The 12,500-nt window shown below is 41.6% G+C and overlaps 2 protein-coding genes across 2 annotated transcripts in view; one reads left to right on the top strand and one right to left on the bottom strand.

Moving 5' to 3' along the window:
- The window catches only part of si:ch211-243a20.3 (uncharacterized protein LOC100151507 homolog), a 7,600-nt gene extending 3,847 nt beyond the window's left edge, over positions 1–3,753 (top strand). Inside the window, exons 3-4 of the mRNA XM_027014808.2 lie at positions 2,155–2,284; positions 2,919–3,753. Coding sequence (XP_026870609.2) covers positions 2,155–2,284; positions 2,919–3,276 — 488 coding nt within the window. The 3' untranslated portion in view covers positions 3,277–3,753. The remainder of the gene's footprint in view (positions 1–2,154; positions 2,285–2,918) is intronic.
- A 2,934-nt stretch (positions 3,754–6,687) lies between these two features.
- The window catches only part of grin2bb (glutamate receptor, ionotropic, N-methyl D-aspartate 2B, genome duplicate b), an 80,488-nt gene continuing 74,675 nt past the window's right edge, over positions 6,688–12,500 (bottom strand). The window contains exon 18 of the mRNA XM_035535037.1: positions 6,688–12,500. This exon is cut by the window's right edge and continues 621 nt beyond it. Within this exon, the coding sequence (XP_035390930.1) occupies positions 10,611–12,500 (1,890 nt within the window). The 3' untranslated portion in view covers positions 6,688–10,610.

The raw sequence follows: 12,500 nt of genomic DNA, 5'->3' as shown, positions 1-12,500 counted from the left end.
CATTGGCTTTTAGTTACTTGGGTTATTGAATATGCCAGATGAATACCCAAAGCTCCTTCAGTTAATGCATGTAATATAAGCAGCACCATGAGCTGATGATTTGCAGGTACTGTGAGGAGTGGAGGGAGTGTGTATCCTTGTACATTATCCAGACTCCCCTTACCCAAGAATCAGGTCTGTAAACAATGTGGGCAGCCAGTTGCATTATTTGTTCAATTACCTACCAATGATTATTAAATCCAGGGCCAGGTTTGTATTTGATAGCCAGAGCTGAGTATATAGTATACAGTGGTATACTATATACTGCTTTATAGTATATGGTCTTTATACCCCGCATATTATAGTGAAAACTAAAGTCTATACTATACCTTAATATTGGTATACTGGTATATAGTCTCTAGATACTCCAGATATAATGACGATTCCAGATATAACTCCAGATTCAAGTCTATACAGTATAGTATACATAACCTATAGTACTTCCTATAACATAGTCTCTGTACTCTAGATAAATGATAATTCAAATCCGGGTCTCAAATGTAAACGCAGTCCTGGGTTTTGTTCTAGTTAAAGCTGCACTATGTACGACTAGGGACTTCCACTCTGGTGGAAATGTGAAACACGCCTGAAACACGCAGAAGAACATTTTGCAACATGGGTATTGCTGCGATCCATGTCCCAGAGCGGATTATTTCTGGTGGTTGCGTTGAAGGAGTATTCAAAGAGAACTTGATCAGAACTCTGTGATGGAAATATCTTCCGAAGTTGTAAGTGAATGTTCCACTGTTGAAATCATATCCGTATCAGTATAATGTTGGATTTGCATTTGAGACCTTTCAAATGCAGATACGTATGAGAATGAAAAATAATCTTCATATTTCACTGACTACTAAGTTAAATTTTATCTATAAGAGTGTTCGGTCTGTCAAGAAGGTTCTGTTCTATGGAATATATAGCATATAAACACTAGCATTGTTTACATAACGACAGACAGAGGGTAACGCTGAAAAATAATCTGAGAATAATGGCTAGCCTGGTTTGTCAAACAACAAAAGACGAACTCTGAAGCTAAAATAACTACAAAGTGCATCATTCCTGAATCCCTTCAGGTCCTGGAACAGTCGCCAACTCTGAAAATCCAAGCCAATGTTTATTCTGGTCTTAGTTCGACTTCTGTCTCTATCCTTTTAGCTTGTCGGCTCTCTTTCGTTCTACTTTTCTTTGCTTTGACCACGCGTAAAGCTGCCGAAGACTCGGTTTAGGAAAACACATTATAGTGTAGAAAAATTCAGTTTAAAGCACAATTCCATTCAAAATCTTAAATTGGGATTAACCATGACAAAAACTGCAGAAATCCCCCCACACTGAGCACTTTAGTGAGAGAGATGTGGGGGTTTGGCTCAATTAATCTAAACCGCCGTTACAGTAAGCAGTTGCCAATGGACGTAAAGTTAATGGATTTAAAGATATAAAGTTTCTTTTAAGATGAGATTCTCTCACACCTGCAATGTGTATGTATAGGCAGTGAAACACATATCAAAGAACAGTGATTTTTCAGTCTAAGAGGAAAATAAAATTGCTGTGCCCTCATAAAATAATGTTTTTAAAAGCTCTGTCACAGTTTTGACTGCTTTGTTCTACATATGCAAATAATCCTTTTTTTACATTCATCTGGAAAGAATGTAGGAATGCACTAAAATCCCAAATTATTGTAAATCAAGTAAATATGTTTTACACCCATATCCAAAGAATAATTTAGGGTCATGTGTTTTTGTTTTTTGTTTTTTTTTTTGGGGGGGGGGGGGGGGGGGGGTGCAGAAGGGGTACCCGCTTTATATAGCACTGCACGCTATATATCTACATATATGTATTAGACAGTATTAGACTGCATTAAATGCAGTTTTCCTGCAGGCTTCCTGTAAGACTGACAGCCTGCTGTTTTCTGTGAAAAGCCAACTCTGTCTCCAGGTTTCCCTTCAGGTGCCTCCAGATTTTTCCTTGAGTTTCTGCAGTCTAACAACAGCAAACGCAACAGACACACAGGGGGCAACATCCTAAAAAACTCATTCTCTCCTTGACTTTTGGATCGAGATTCCATGCTGCCTTGTTCGGCTCGTTACCGTTTGACTTGACCGTTCCTCGTTGTTATGTCAGCGGAGAACGTGAACGTGGCTAACGTTCGGAGCGTGACCCGGCTGCTGGACGCGTGGGGGAAGCGCATCTTTAACGAGATCAAAGCTCTGCTGCACTCACAGCCCAGTGCTCTCCTGCCTGACTACTCCAGGTACACCAGCCTTTTCCACAAACACGGACACCCCAGCTGATGTTTTGGCAATTAGTAATTGGTGAAAACTGGATGCCTTGCTCAATCAGAGGGGTTTGTTATATCACCTGAAAACTGTAGTTTTCCCAATAAGTTGGAGGGGGAAAAAAAACAGACAAACGAGATAAAAGGGAAAAAGGGCAAAATAAATACTGTTTTTTGGGGTTTTTTTTAAACTTAATATCTTGAAAAGACTTTAAAAGCAGATTTTTTTTCAAAGATGGAGAAAACTGTTTTATGAAAATAAATTAAAACAATAGCAAAAGCTTTTGGAATGTACAGCATAAAGTATATTGTTGTGTTTTTGCACATATTGACTCATGTTATTTGAGCTTGGATAGACAGGTTGGGTAGGTTGATATGAAATCATATTTTTAGCTGGTTTCATTGCATTGATTTTTCTGTGTGCTGAAAACATACCAGGCCATAAAGGATGCAGACAAAACATTGTGTAAATTCATGTGTCTGTAGTTACGCACACAGATGGTTATTTTGCCTCTTGTCCAGGCACATGCACTTTCTTACACTCTTTGTACCTCTCCCTCTTCCACATGCACATTTTCTCTTTCTAAAACTTTCTTCTCCTGCTTCACAGGGTTCGTCCCCTCTCCGAATCCCTCAACGATCTCTTCAGAGAAGTCTCCCACTTACAGAGGCGCATCACGGACCTCAATAATCGCATAGCAACCTTGGAACCTTTCCTCCGTCGCCATGGTTACCATGAGGTGGGGGAGCAAAGCGGGGGGGGCAAGGAACCCGTCCCACAGAGTGTGAAAAGGGCAGGGACCAGCCTGGCGAAGTTTCCACAGCGATACAGGGTCCGAATACTGCGGCCTGTTAGTCGCACAGCACAAACCAGGAAAATGGGGATGCACAAGGACAAGAATGAGAGAGCCAAAGTGGAAATGAAAGAGAAAGGGAAGCAGGGAGGAGAGAGAGAAGAGAAGATATGAAATAAATATTAAGAACCCACTTTTTAACTGTTTTTAAACATAGAAAATTGTTTTAAGGTTTGAAAACTGCATTATGTGGCAGGTGAACTGTCACTAACATATTAAACATACGAAAGGAATCATATATTGCATATAAACTGTACAAGACAGTATTTTCCCTCTGCTGCCTGCAGTAGCATAAACTCAGATCTCACAGGTCTAATCAGAGTTCCCTGGCAGAAGAAACTTCGGAGCCACACTCTCTGGTCCATGACTACCTCACGATGGGTAGACAACTTTGCCTAATGGGGGAAAAAAAAGAGGGGAAAGCATGAGTGATTTGCTAATTTAAGTTTTCATCCAAGTTACCATACATTAAAATAAACAAAAATACACTTAAGAATTTTCTTTGTGGGCAAGCTCATTTGGATCTTTGAGCTGAAGTTATCTAACACGCGACCAACAGAGACTGAGCTAAATAAACCTTTCAGCTGCTTATCAGGTTTTTCTGTGTGGTGAATCTCTCTGTGCATAGAAATTACTGTTTATCATTTATAAGTAATCTCTGTAAATAGGGATTTGATTTTACAGATGTATTTACTGACAAAAATAATATCTCATCATAGACTTTGCAACACTTTCAGGAGATAGACATTGTATTATAGAGTTACAGCAATTTTGGACTCTATTAATGAATACAAAGTTTGTAAACACATACAAGCTCGTCTACAGTGTGCATTATGTGTTTTATAAACATTACACTGCCATCCAGTAATGTAAGTGGGCACCGCGGTGCATTTCGAACGCTGCTGAGAAAGAAATGCTATTCAAAGGCGCACTATGCTACATCAGCCACAAGGTGGCAGCCTTGTGACACTTTGGGTTGCTGTGGCCTCACTTTGGCGGCACCCACGCAAGTCTCATTGCATTTGACTTGCTAAGAATTAATTTCGTGAAATTAATTAATGATGCAATATAAGTCACTACAAAATGCTTTTTGACATGCAGATTAGAGGTTTACGACAAGTTCAAGTTCGTCTTATAACCTGTAATCTTGAATATGAAAAATATGAAAAGCCTGAATTGTTCCTCTACAATTAAAACAGAGATGTGTGTAATCTGAAGAAGGCAGCCGTTGATTTCATTATTCATTACAAAGGTAAACTAACTTCTGTCTATAAGCAAAGAGTTGCAGGTGTCAGGAGACCAAATAGGTTACAGTTAAAGATGAGCGACATTAAGGTTGTAACGTCTTTACTCAGTTACAACACACGGGTACTTGAACCATTGCCAGTCCTCATGGGAAGGTTTTGTGTCACAGAAAATTGCACGTCCAGTTCTGCTTTTAGGAAAACAGTAGAATCTTTACCTAAAAGATGCGAAAGCGACAGACTTAGTCTACCTCTGTGTCGCGTCTGTTTTTATCTAGATACAATCTGTGCAGGTTTATTTTGTTTGCGTGAACGTAGGTGTCTTGTGCTGTAGATGCGTTCAGGTTGGGGGGGCGGGCGGTGCTGTATGAACTATGTGTCCTCATTAAAACTTAAGCACGAAAATGCGATGCTCTGTCTCTAAGGCAACAAGCCTCCCTTTCTGTTCTCGAGCTCTAGAGATGATCGCATGTCTCCGGCTCCCTACAGCCAGTAAAGAGCTTCTCTTCGCTGCCTTTCTAAGCTTTGCTCTGCTCTATCACCGCTCTGCGCGGCTGTGTTCCCCCTCTACCTTTCCCTGGGTCTCTCTGCCCATATTCGTTCTTCTCTGCTCCTTATCTCAGCATGTCTGATCTCCTTCTCAACCTCCTCTTTCTCTCACTTTCCTTGGGCGAGTGTGGGTGTTGAGCTCATGCTGCACTTTCCATTTCTGCATTGTCTGTTGATTCATTGTAGCATCCAATCCACCAGGACATGGCGGGAACACAGAGCGAATCTTCTCTCTCTCTCTCTCTCTCTCTCTCTCTCTCTCTCTCTCTAAAGAGCCAGTTGCTAGGTAACAGTTAATTGTCAAGAAGTAGTTACATGTGTTGCAATGTATTCCAGGATTGGCTGTTTGGGTGTGTAGAGTGTATGTGCGTGTATTGAAGGTGGGGGGTGAGGGGGTAATAGAAGGAGTATCTTCAAGGGACAATAAACTGCAACTATTTTTTAAAGCCACACATATAAAGTAAATAGTTTATACACGCGTATGTCAACTAAGAACCTAAGCTCTTTTATATGATATATAATTTTACAGAAGAAAAATGTTGGTACCCAAGAGAAAAAAAAGAAAAAAAAAACTTTTATTTTCCCACATCAACAAAAAACCATCAGTAACCTGTTTTCTTGTGGTGGTCCAGCAGTGAACTAGTTGTATCCATGGCAACCATAGTGGCTGTCCTTCACACAGCTCTGTGTGTGTGCAGATGCAGTAAAACTGAGAGTTGTGGGCATTAATACACAAATAGGCCACTCCCTGCACCACACCTATGGTCATACATCTGTTACTGCATATTGACATTTTCCACATTAGGTTTGTTGCAGCACTCAATAACACTTCAGCGACACCCCAGTAGGTAACTAAAAGGGGGATTATTATAAATTTGCCAGTCTAACAGCATCCAAAACAAGTGAATGAGCTGCCTTTGGAAACACAGATGCATTCAGGACAAAACCAAATAGCGAGAAATGTGAAAAGAAATAGCTTTCTTCACTTTCTTTTAATAGTCATGTCATAGCTAAGGAGCAACAGGACAGAAATGACCAAAACAATATAATCTGAGATTTCTCCCTTTTATTTATTGTCAACACTGTTTTGTACAAAGAGACAGAAGAATATATCTTAGCACTTATGTTCACACATACTGTGTTTGTATTCTCAATATCTTAAGTATTGTGAAATTTCTTGTTAAATTCTCATTGTAATCTTAACACAGGTAATCTCTCTCTATACAAAAATGGAATAAGAGAAACATTTGGTCATATTTACACAATCTGTACATTTGTAATCTTTGTGTAACATTTAAAATAAGTGTTGAAAACTGAGGAAGGAAAAGAGAGTTATAAATATCAATTTTATATTAAAGACAACAAATGTGTACTTTTATCTCTTAAAATTGGGTCCTTTAATTCCAATAGAGAGTAGAATTATTAGAATTCTATCCTTGGTGACATGATCTCCTTTAACCTACAAAAGCTTTCTAACAAAAAAGTTTCCCAAATTTCCATATTTTAGAGTCATTTTCTCTGTATATTAAAAATTATGGAAAAGGGGTATTATTTATTTACAGCAAAATTCAGACATTACAGTAGACAGCCATTGCACTGTGCTCTGTGTCTCACTTTTATCAAATGCGTGCATGCGCACGCGCACACACACACACACACACACACACACACACACACACACACACACACACTCACACACACACACTCACACACACACACTCACACACACACACACACACACACACACACACACACACACACACACACACACACAGAGGTAATCAAGCATGAGTCCAGGCACATGTACAATAACCTGTGACACACTGTACCAGAGAGGGGACGTCACTGGCAAAGCAGGGCAAAGACTTCTAGCTTACAAATAATGACGGTGCACTCTGTCATACAAGAGCCAAATCCCATGACCCTTATACATTAGTGAGAATGATCACAGAGACCAAAATAATATTTAGGCTACCATTTCTCTCTCTCGCTCCCTGTGTATCTCTCTCTCTCTCTCTCTCTCTCTCTCTCTCTCTCTCTCTCTCTCTCTCTCTATCTCCTGTAACCATTGTCTCTTGCACTCCACCTACATTTAGCAAATGATGCTTGTCTGCTATCACGGTGTCTCTACTGAAAAGGTGTTAAATGTAATGAGTTGAATCAGAGTGTTAAAGGAAGAGGGTTATGTTTTTTGTTTTGTTTTTTCCTGAAGAATAGCAAAGGAAACCCCTCCCTAGCACAGATGCTAAGATAGACAAACTTGCTTAGGTTTTCTCTCTCTCTCTCTCTCTCTCTCTCTCTCTCTCTCTCTCTCTCGCTCTCTCTCTCTCTCGCTCTCTCTCTCACACACACACACACAAACAAACAAACAAACACAACACACATCTGCCCTTTGCTACCAGAGAGCTATGGGCAAAACTCTCCCACTCAAATTTCCAAGACTGACACTGAACAAAATGGCCCAAGTCTGTCACCACATTTCATAAAAAAAATCTTAGCAAATGCACAAAGCTGCAAAATGGCTATCACTGAAGAACAGACTGCAATGACTGAAGGAAAAGTGTATCCCCCTAAAAACAAAGTAGACCAAGCATTAAAATAAACCTTAACAGTGCCTCCAAAAACACGTTTCATGTTTTAAGAGAGCCAAACCATGCAAATAAAGGCTTTTTCCTTTTTCTTTTTTAAAACACAACTATGAGAGATTAAGATTTCAGACGCTTAAAGTGACACAATTAGCCCTATAAGAACACAAAAATGAAAATAACTCCTTCCTAATTTAAGTAACATGGGACAAACACACAATCTGGGTTTGTCCAATGACATGAAGCAGAACCTTAGGTCAAGGACATGACAGTACTTTCTATGTCACACTTCCCCCTGCTTGCATATCCGCCAGCATGACTGACTGCTTTATGTACACCTGATCAGCCTTAATGCTGTGTGGCACTGACTGGTTCGAGTTAAGCAAAAGAAAGAGACATTTTTCTGCACATGGAAACACTGGACATGATCTTTCAATTATACGTCATCTAAAAGCAGGAATGTAAAAGCATGTAAAAATAGAAAGAAAGGTGCATGCATGTCTCTCACAATATACTCACAATTTCACGAACTCTCACACAGACTTAGCAAAAAAATTAACAAATGTGGCAATAAATGTGAAGTTTCCTTTTTTTTTTAAGTTCACAAAACCAATAGTAATATACACTTCAGTTATAAACCAAATAGTATAAACATTGTGCTTAAATTGGAGATCTGTTTGGCAGATTTTACAAAATTTGAATAAAGAAAATATATATTTCACACAATGAACTCATTGAGATCTACTGACACATGGAGGAATAACTTTACTTCCAGGTTGTGTGTTCACTAGTGGCTTTGAAAATAATGTTAACCAAAAGTAAATATGAAACTTAACAGAATTAATATCACTAAAAAGTGCACATTCTCATTATATGTGGAACTGAAAGAGCTAGCTGACAGGTCTGTTTTAATGACTGGCTACTTTAAAAATGAGCTTTTTTTTTTTTTTTTTTTTGGTAAATTTAGCCCATTTTCCAATAATACCAGACAAAATATCTTGATTACGTATTAAAATAGAGGTTATAAAGCGTAAACTGTCACAAACTTGGAGTGGTCAAGAAATGGCATTTTGGCTTAGGCTGTTTAGGAGTGGTAGGCCTTACGAACATAAATAATAAAGATTTTGTTAAACTCTTAATTAGTAAGCACTGTTTCCACCGAAACATGTTTAGTGAGGAATAAACAAACAGTGCCAATCTTACATAATAACATACAACCAAGGTAAGAAACTGAAGTGGAGGCAAAACTCACCCATTCATTATCTAACCAAGGAGGGTTATTCTGATTCATGTCCCTACAAGAGCTATTCAGGTTACCATCTGTGAAATTTGTAATGATAATAAATCAAGTATAAACTGTAATTTTCAAATTTAGATATTTGTTGGCATGTTGAAGTATATCTGTTTAACTCACATCATAATTTAGCAAATCACAATTTTCTAAATGTACATCCTTGCTGTCTGCACATTATACAATGTGGAAAAACTGAATATTTACATTAAAAAACACAACAAGGAGATGCTGAGACAAAGAGTTCTTTCATTATATCCCATAACAACCAGCTCACTGTGGGCCAAGTGCTTCCCAAAGATACAACTGTAAAAATGAATAAATAAATAAAATAATATTAAAAAAAAGGTGTACTGTAGGAGTAACAAAACCATGATACTGGTTTTAATTTGCACAATATAGGCCTTCTACTTGCTTAAGAGATGGGGGGATAATGGAGAGGATTAACTGGTTTTTCATTTTCATGCTTTTAAAATAAACACCCTGCAGCTAATCTTTGTATGAGACAACCAATGCACTGAGCATTGATCTATAACCCCTTACACATATCCTTTCCTGGTTTTCACTTCATTTCATTAGTTGCTTAAGAAACTCAGCTCTAAGACTAATGAATCCACTCAGGTTTGTGTCTAGAATTTGCTATACACTGAATATTCCATGTCAGGTGATTACATCAAAATGAGGATAATTCCAGAATAATAGATGAATCAGCCAATGCCCAATCTGTGTGCAGTGACCAGAACGTTACCATGGCAATATAATTAGAATTCTGGGCCTTCTGATAAGGCACATAATGTGCAGTGTATTAAACCAATGTCTAATTGATAATAATGCAATGTTATAAAAATTGGAAAAACATAAGAAGAGATCATAATAAATGTCTTTCACAACAATCTCAAGTACAGCTGAAGTACTTTGCAAATCATGCCTTACACGTACGTTTTACAGCACTCCATATCAGAAGTAAAATGAACATGAAAAATTCATAGTAAAGAATCTTAAAGGAAACCAAGTTTGACTAGGTTTTTTCTAGCTTGGCATTGTCTCTGGCAGATAGCACATTCTGCATGGTCCTGGAGTTTCACATCAGGGCAGAATGGCACATTGACACACGACAATGCAAGCACAATTGACAAATAAGATCAGATAAGATCCCATGATCAAATAAGAAGCTGCAAAGTGGTGTGCTAACAAAGAATTTTAACTAGAGTACAAATATATAACAGCATATAACATCCAGAAATCAAGCCCAAACTGAACATCATAAACATTGTAATTATATCTAATATTATTGTTAACAACATTATCAATACAGTTATTGTAAGTTTTACCCTGTTTTTTCTCATGAGAACCTCTAACCGATCTCCATTCATGATTGTACTGTGTCTCCGTACCTAAGCTGGATCAGACATTTCATTTTGGCGTAAGGAGCAGAAAAAATGGAAGGGGTAAGAAAAAGGTGAGAGGATAAAAGAGAGGGATACGTATAGGGCTTCAGCTTTTTATTCTCATCTGTGAGCAGGTTCCTTATCTCTATTTACAAACTTGGCCCCAAAAGCTCTCCATCCACCTGTTTAAAGCATGGGTCATTTCCTCTTGTTCGCTTTCTTCCTCTTCCTTTTTGCAAACGTTAAAATACAAAGTTGGTAGACACTCTCTGTTGGTTTATTCCCTTATCGCTCTCGATGTCTGCAGCCTCCTTCGTTTGACTTTCCATTTCTCCTTCAGCCTCACTCTCTTTCTCTCTCTGTCTGTCTCTCTCTGGCTCGTGATCCATCCTCAGACATCAGACTCAATGCTGGAGAGCTTCTCGTATACATGTCCATTACTAGAGCCGTTGAATGGTCTCTGTCCTTGCCCAATGCCTAACCCATCCCTTGCTGACAGCAGCTTGTTGTTGCCTGCTCCTGCTCCATGATGGTTGCCGAGGGGCCCGCCCATGCACAGCTCCTTGGGGAACCGGGGTCCCACGTTGGACATGACCCCAGCAGAGGCAGAGGCCGGTAAATAGGAAGTCACCCCCATGGAGCCTCGGAAGTCAGCCCGGTTGTTGTTGAGGAGCTGTTGCTGTTGTTGCGTCTGTTGCTGCTGCGGCTGTGTCTGCTGCTTTTTGACGTAGTACGATTTGGCGCCATGTAATAGGCACTGGTCATCACCGAAGGTTGGGATGAATGGGTTCTGGTTCACCTTATCTGGGTAGAGAGATTTAGACAAGGAGTAAGTCCCGACCCGTCGGGTACCGCCCATACCTCCTCCTCCCATCATGCCTCTATCTCTGTCCCTCATGTCTCTCTCGCCTACCGAGCGACGGTGCAACCCACCTTCACCCCCACGGAACAAGCTAAACGACGAGCCCCCGCCCTTCTCCCGGTCCCCGGCGGAAAAAAAGGATGTCTCCCCTCCCGCATACCGCTCGAACATCTGCGCATAGGGGCTTGCACCTTCCATGTAGCGATCTTTTTCTTTCAGGCTCACGCTCCGGGGTGGAGGCAGCATGGAGGCACCTCCACCGCCTCCAAACCCTCCTGAGCCTCCCATTCTGCCTTGCCCTTCTTTCTGCAGGTCTACGAATGTGTCATAGGAATGCTGTCTGCGCAAGACCCTGCCCCCTGGGCCGAACTTGCGCCTCTGCACCTGGGTTTGGGCCCCTCCACCACTGCCGTTCCCTTTCCCCCCCTCCATAGAGAACTTGCTCCCTATCTGATCCAGGAGGAGATGGTTGTCCTCACTGATGTCGTACAAGTTGCCCGGCTTCTTGCACGAATCGCATCGCTTGCAGGTGGCCGAACTCGGGCGGCTGGAGACTTGTCCACTCCCCCCACCTCCCCCACTGGATCCCCCACTACCCCCAGCTGCTGGGTAGGCCCCACCGACTCCTCCCCCGTGCATGCAAATAGGCTTGCCTCCTCCACCTCCGCCTCCAACCCCTCCGCTGTGGCAGTTACGGCATTCCCAATCCCCGCCAGCCAACCCACCCACCCCTCCAATGTTCTTTTCCCAGCATGCATGGCCCTGCTGCCCAGGAGATCCTCCTCCTCCCATTCCACCCTTACACTCTGTCTTCTTGGATTTACCTTTCAAGAAATCGTCCACGGGGACCAAACTAGTGCACGCTCCCCCGCCACCACCACTGCCGACTACGCCTCCACATCCGCCCCCACCCAGACCCCCTCCGCCGCCCATTCCGGGAGCATCACTTAAATCCCATGGTGACGCCCCATCCTTGGATCTGAACTGGTCCACGTAGAAGTCCCTCATATTCTCTTTGTCACGGAACATGTACAAGGAGCAGTTGGCCCCTCTTTGGCTCTTGCGTTCCACAGGTGGCGTGGCTGAACGGTGTCCCTGTGTGACTGGGTGGTGGTGATGGTGGTGGTGGTGGATGGTGTGATGGGTGCGCCTCCTGAAGCCCAGTTCGATCTCATCATGCTCGCGTCGGGACTTGGCGGATGCCGGCCTCTTTTTCAGGCTGTCCCTGTACTGCTTGCGCCGCTTGGCATTGCCTTCCAGATTGCCATAGGTCACGGTGTGAGTGGAAATATCCGACACATCTGAGCGGATATTGCCGTCATCCCCGCCCGAGCCCGCCCCGCCTCCCCCGCAGTACCTGTCATGTCCCGCAATAAACCCTGAACTGGATGCCCCACCTTTGAAGGAGAACTTCCCGTA

The sequence above is a fragment of the Electrophorus electricus genome, chromosome 16 (genome assembly GCF_013358815.1).
Source record: "Electrophorus electricus isolate fEleEle1 chromosome 16, fEleEle1.pri, whole genome shotgun sequence".
Taxonomy (NCBI): domain Eukaryota; kingdom Metazoa; phylum Chordata; class Actinopteri; order Gymnotiformes; family Gymnotidae; genus Electrophorus; species Electrophorus electricus.
This window is presented reverse-complemented; position numbering and strand designations above follow the sequence as displayed.